Source organism: Nannospalax galili, unplaced genomic scaffold (genome assembly GCF_000622305.1).
Source record: "Nannospalax galili isolate Female #2095 unplaced genomic scaffold, S.galili_v1.0 scaffold1930, whole genome shotgun sequence".
NCBI classification, from domain to species: Eukaryota; Metazoa; Chordata; class Mammalia; order Rodentia; family Spalacidae; genus Nannospalax; species Nannospalax galili.
The window spans coordinates 46289-53031 of NW_008327333.1; the positions used below are offsets into that span (position 1 = coordinate 46289).

At 41.6% G+C, this 6743-nt stretch overlaps 1 protein-coding gene across 2 annotated transcripts; it reads right to left on the bottom strand.

Annotated features, from left to right (window-relative positions):
* Window positions 1-246: 246 nt before the first annotated feature.
* On the bottom strand, window positions 247-1239 carry LOC103728878 (olfactory receptor 10A4-like). Of its 2 annotated transcripts, XM_029560451.1 has the most exons (2): window positions 881-1212; window positions 247-448 (listed from the first exon to the last, which is right to left on the bottom strand). In XM_029560451.1, exons 1-2 carry the CDS (start codon window positions 1210-1212, stop codon window positions 247-249), a joined length of 534 nt encoding a protein of 177 aa, XP_029416311.1. The 2 variants fall into 2 exon arrangements, with proteins under 2 accessions (XP_029416311.1, XP_008825124.2); XM_008826902.2 differs by having other exon boundaries at window positions 247-1239.
* Between the last annotated feature and the right edge of the window lie 5504 nt (window positions 1240-6743).

A 6743-nucleotide genomic window follows, 5' to 3' on the forward strand; every position in this document is an offset into this window, starting at 1 on the left:
CTTCAGATTCTTAAATGAGATGAAAATATGACAGTAAATCAACCTTTTTTTATTTTTCTCTTCTAAAAAATTTTAGTAGCTAATTTTCTTCCAGAACTTACAATTAAAATATGGCACTGATTCCAGAAATGGTTCTGAAATTACAGGGATAGTTATTACAGAGGCACCTTATAATATGTGGGAAGCGTGTGCCAGTTTTATTTCTTCAGACCCGCTGTCTGTGCATCCTCTTCTGTGTGGTCCTCACTACCTATACATTGTCAGAATCTTTCTCCTGCCCAGAGTTCTCCACAGTGCTGCCTTTACTTCCTTGTTTCGTAAAGTGTAGATTATGGGGTTCAGCAGGGACGTCACTGCTGTATAGAAGAGGGCCAGGAGTTTATCTACTCCTGGAGAGTGACTAGATTTTGGCCTCAAGTAGGTGACAGATGCTGAGCCATAAAAGAGTGTTACTACAAGTAGGTGGGAGGAACATGTGGAGAGGGCTTTATGGCGGCCCTCAGGGGAGTGCATGACCAGCACTGCAGCTAGAATTCTGCCATAGGAAGCAATGATCAGTAAAAATGGACTGGAAATGCAGAGGACAGCAGCCACAAAAGTCACAGCCTCATTCTTGTATGTATCCCCACAGGCAAGTGAGAGGATGGGGAGGAGGTCACAGAAGAAATGGTCTATCTCACAGGGCCCACAGAAGTCCAAGGAGAAAATGAAAGTGGTCTGTAACAAACCTACTATGCATCCCATTCCCCAAGACACCATGGCCAGTTGGGCACACACCCCATGACCCATTCTTGTTGCATAGTGCAGTGGGACACATATGGCCATGTAGCGGTCAAAAGCCATGGCTGCCAGAAGGCAGCACTCAGTGATGCCTAAGAATGAGAAGAAAAACATCTGTGTGGCACAGCCCACCCAAGAGATCCCTCTGGCCTCACTCACAAGGCTCTGGAGGATCTTAGGTATGACTGAGCACGTGTAACCGATCTCCAGGAGAGACAAGTTGGCCAGGAAGAAGTACATGGGAGTGTGGAGGGCTGGGTTCATCCAGATGGCTAGAGTGATGAGTGCGTTGCCAGTCAGGGACACCAAGAACATGAAGAGCACAAGGGTGAAGAGGAGAGAACACTCTCCATGGACCTCAGAGAACTTGGCAAAAGCAAAGCATTTGACAAACACGCTGTTCCCCTGCCACAGAGAACAGTTGAGACTCATTTCCTGGAACAGAGAATAGCAAACCATCAGAAGGCTCCTTCAGATGAGGAAAGTTATTTTAAGTCTTGTGTGAATGAAAGTATGTATATATGTGTGTGTGGGTTCATGTGAGTGTGTGGAGAAGAAAAAAGCATCAGAAGGTTCCTGTGGATGAGGAAATTAGTAACTTCATTACGTTCAGAGCCACAGTTAAGTCAGAGAAGGAAATCTCTACCTACAATTATGAAATCCCTGTTTAGAAATGACCATTCCTCCCCTTACCTTTTCAAATCAAATCCTTTCTCTGTTGACCACATCAGTTGGTTTTTCCAAAGTGTACCATGTTCCAAAACATTGTTAAAGTGTTAAAGTTATGAGGCATGCTGGTCCCTACCTATAGTCCCAGCTGTGAGGAAGCTGAGGCAGAGGCTTACCATGAGTCTTAGCCTAAATTACAGTGTAAGGCATGCTTTCAAATAAAGGGAGCGAAAAAGGGTTAATTGCTGCTCAGTTCTTATTTTTCTTTTTTGTGTTTCTCATTAATTAGTTGTCAATACCACCAAAGGTCTCTCTGACCTCCTAGTCGCTCTGAATTTCCATTGCCATGCACAAGTTCTCTTCAATCTTTTCAGAGATTATTGGGCCCAGAGTATTCTGTGCTCACTGCAGGTGGCACTCAGACCCAGCAGGTAACAAGTACTATTTTCCCCAAGTGGAATTCCTATTTTAGAGAAAGAAAAGTCAAGTCAAATCAGTGATGCCTGTGTTGCACAGAATCAAGCCAGGGCATGCCCTGGTCAAGGCGATGGTCTGCAAAGCATCTTGTGAATGGAGACAGGAGCTGAGAAGTGAAAGGGAAATCAGTCAGTGAACAAAAAGCACCCCAGACCTTCTGTTCACAGTTGTGTGTGGGGCTGAGCACAGTCAGCGCTACAGCTATTTTCTTTATATGAAATTACCCAACCTGGTTGGCAGGAAGCCTTAGCCCTAGCTGAGGATGTTTTGGAAACTGATTGCTGCTGGGTGCTGAAAGAGGACGTCTCAGTTTTCCTACCTGGTAGGTGGACCAGAACACAAGAAATAGACCAGCACCCAAGAGTCTTAGAAGCACAGATTAGACTGGATAGGCCTTTAATATAAAGACAAATAATAGTAGAGGCCATGACATTTGAGGGGGGTAATAAGGTAGGGTTGGAGAGTGGGGTAGGGCCTGAATATGATCATGCCCTAAAATAAATGAAAGATTACGAAAGTTTTGCCATCCTTTAGTACATCATGTTTGCTCAGTAAAAGTTGTCATTTCCTATATTTTAAAGTCCATTTTCCTTAATATCATTTATGTGAATCTATGAATCAGGTTGCTGAGGTATTTGAAATAAAATAGGGACTTAGTCTTGATATGTAGCCCAGGCTGGCCTCAAATTTATACTGTCCTGCCTGTGTCTCTTGAGTGCTGGAATGACAGCAATGAGCCACCACACTTGGCTTGATAAAAACTTCTTACCTTTTATCTCTATGGACCTCACATTACAGTCTTGTCAAGCTGCACACCATGTTTACACACTTGGTTTTCTATTGTTTATGTTCTCACAAGAGGCTAGGCTAGCACAGGCTTGCTCAATCACTTATGGTGAACTCTTCAATTCCCACAGCTTTGCCTTCTCTAGAAGTCACTAGCTCTGCCTCCTTGTCTCTGCCCCAATCAGTTACATCTTCTGCTGTCTGCGATGCACTTTAAGTGCTAGACAGCCCTTTCCACTTTGGGGTGATCACTGCTCATTTCTGTCCGAGTACAGCCTCTGACAGAGACTGAGTGTGGAATTTGTTGTTTTCTTTAGCTCTTCATGACATCTACCACTTCTGCCAGTCAGTAAGTTCTCATGTAACAAGAAAAGAAGCTTCTGTGCTTAATTTACTGTCTGTATATCTGCTCATCTCTGCACAGTGTGTTCTCTGACCTTCAATCCCATCTCCCTCTAGTACCTCAGATGCTTCTCACTGAATACAAAATTGAAGTCAAGAAAATGTATGCAATGAGATGCTGAGGGAACAGGACACCAGAGTTTTTACGCCTTCTCAATTCAGTAGAGACTTGAGGCTCTACCTGAGCATGTTCCTCTCATTCCACATATTGTAATAAAAATATAGCATTCTAGGTATGTATCCCAAGTATGAGAACATTCTCTGTTCTTAGTGAGCAGGTCCTTGCTCTTTTGAGACTGGACTGATGTTTGGATTTTTCTGTTTCAAACGTCAGCCATTCAAAATCTAAACATAAGATGCTTTCCTTGAGAAAGGCAGAGTAAAAGAATATTACCCCCAAACTGCTGACACACTGAGTGTTCCCTATGGATGCATTACACTTTTCAAAAAGTATTATAAATATTTCCCTATAATATAATTAATTTAAATATCTACATTTCTCATATAATAACAAAATTCATGTTGGATTGAGTGAAAAAGAAAATTCAAGGAAAGGTTTTGTTATTTTAAATCTAAATATGTTTTTAATGTCTACCTACTCTTTAGTCGTTAGTGTAGTTACCTAAATAGCCCTGAATTTGGAGAGCTGTGTGTTGTCTGTCAATGAAACTTACATGCTCATGCTCCCTGCTTTGGATATATACCCAGAATGCTATATTTTCATTACAACACGTGGAATGAGAGCAATGTGCTCAGGTAGAGCCTCAAGGCTCTAAAGAATTGAGCAGGCATGGAAACTCTGGTGCCCTGTTCCCTCAGCTTCTCATTCTACACATTTTCTTGACCTCAATTTTGTATTCAGTATTTTATTGTAGAAATTAGATGAAGTCTCTTCCTATCATTCTAGTTCAACTGTTTCAATGTAAAAATGTAAATATTGTTAAGGCACACCTGGGATAAACAGTATAATGACGATTCAAATGCAAGTCCCCTGCCCTTGAGCTTCATGCAAAGGCAATCAGGTCACTGCATGTATCTTCTGTAGTGACTGATCTACAAACCACACTAACAGTCACAATAATGTCATTTATATAGATACAATAAAATCTGAACACATATTCTTTCTCTATCAATAGCAAGTTTTAGTTTATAGATGTATATTTATTTTATAGAAGCTTGGTGTGCACTAGGCACTGGTGAGGCTCAAAAGGTTTCTGTTATGACCTCCATTTTCAGTGGTGCTTGGATGTATTCAAGGGATGGCTAATTAGGTGAAGCGATTTTAATAGCTCACATCCCATCTTACATAGTATAAAGACCAAAGCCCACTCTGTTTGGTTCTCCAAGAATGATCCAGATCAATGGACTTACTGTGTGGTGTCACATGTGCAGCTATGGTCTTGGTCCTTTATCACAGCTTCTTCTATACTGAAATATTCCTTATTTTCTCTCATCTGTAGGAAAACCTGGTACACTGCTGGCTGCTGTGTCTGAAACCACAGCGTCTGTACTAGAAACTCTCAGGAAGTGCTCATCCCACTGTTAAGTGCTCACTGTGTCTAACATTCTGTAACAGTGCACAAAACTTACAGATTTGTTAGGAGAAGACTATTTGCAGACTTAACCCTGACCCCCAGTTTTCCCCCAGTTCCTCTCCAAGGACCATTCAGCTGATTGATGCTTTACCAACCCAGTGGATACTGTCAGATCACCCGACTAGATTTCAAGGTATTGTCCACTATGGGTATCTCCACCTCACACTGATAACTTATGTATTGATTTTCCATAAAATAATAAGCTCAGAACAACTCAAACAATTTTCTGACAGGAGAGCTCAGAGTCTGCATAAGCTGTTACACTGTTCAGAGAAGGAGACAATAACTCATTAAATAATGACAAGGGCTGAACAGTGCTTAGAGAATCAGCTGTCCATCTTGAACTTTCAATGCACTCTCTCCAGCCCCAGTCTTGGAATACCAGCTGTGGCACATACCTCAGTCACAGCCATGGAAGGGAGAGTTAGGTGGTTAGCGCTTCTGATTAACCTCCTCCTGGCTTTCCCTGTGCCCTCTTTACAGCATGCAGGATACACACACTGTCCCCATCTTCATATCTAAGTCTGTGCACTGAGAAATCTTTGTTCTAGCCAGTAACTGTGTCTGATGTCAGGAAGATGATGTATGTATCTCAGGAGAAAAAACTGTGTCCCTCATGGCAGCACTTCAACATTACACACAATGACACATATACAGAACACACACACACACACATACACACACACACACACACAGAACATGCACACCACACACATTGACACTGATACACAGAGGCTGTAATCATCATACAAGGGTGCCTTTGAGTTTACATTTTCCAGAAAAGAATGGGAATAAATATATTTCACTGCTGTCTCTCTCTTCTGAGTCCTTACTTTCTCTTCCCCGGAGACTAAGACCTTCTTCTCACTGGTGAGCATCAGAAGGCAGCCTGATCCCCTCCCAAGAGTCACTCTGGACAGTTCTATGTAGGGAAATGTTAATGTTTGGAAGCAAAGAGATTAAGTGACAGAGAGTCGGTGTTAAATGGATGAGTGGCTTGAGTTCATCTTAACTGTCTCTGTCAACTGTCTTGTGACGTCCTCAGAACACAAGACTGGGAAGTCAGGAAACCAGATCATAGACTAACACTATTCATTATCACTCTATGTGATATGAACTGAAGTGAAATTTATTGCAATAAATTCTTTGATCATTGAAAACTGTTAATATAAATTATTAAAATTTTACCATTTCTAGTATACATCAAAAATTGTTAGGAAAGCTATATGCTTAATTTCAGTATTACATCCTTTTGATGATAGTAACATTTTTCCTGATTATTATAAAAGATTTAAGTCTAGGGCCTGGAGAGAGGTCTCAGCGGTTAAGAACACTGACTGTTCTTGCAGAAGACCCAGGTTCGAAGCCCAGCACCGACATGGCAGCTAACACCTGTCTGTAACTCCAGTTCTAGGGGATGTGACAGCTTCTCCTGCATCTGCGGGCATTGCATGACATGGGTGCACTTACCTACATGCAACAGAAAATTAGAACAGAATCCATGTTTTAGAAGCACAACATCCTCAAACTTTTGGGATGTACCTAAAACAGTTGTAAGAGGGAAGTTTATAACAGTAAACACCTGTATCCCAAAATGCCTCCATCAAGAAGCTGGAAAGATGGGTCAGCAGTAAAGAGCTCATAATAACCTTGTGTGAGTCCAGGGTTTGAGACTCAGTACCCATGTTGTGAATCTGAATATCTATCATCTTAATGATATAAAAGAGGAATTGCACAGGAACGTCAAGGAAGTTGGCATAATAGCCTCTAAAATTCCATGGACAACACATACTGGCTCATATTTGAGGAGTTGAAAAGCCGTTAGTAAAGCTAAGCTTAACGTCCCTTAGCAATCCTTCTTATGTGGAAACTTTTGAAGCTCTAGAACCTGATGCTTCCTCAGAACACAAGACTAGGAAGTCAGGAAACTGGGTCACAGACTAACACTATTTCGTATGCTCACAGAAGACAGATAATCTAGGCAGAGTCTTTGGGTACCTTAGAGTATTCTCTCAGAATCTTCTGAAATTGGAA

Bases quoted from the DNA above. Each gene is read 5' to 3' on its own strand.
- LOC103728878 (XM_008826902.2), bottom strand. From the start codon at position 1,239: ATGGTTTGCTATTCTCTGTTCCAGGAAATGAGTCTCAACTGTTCTCTG.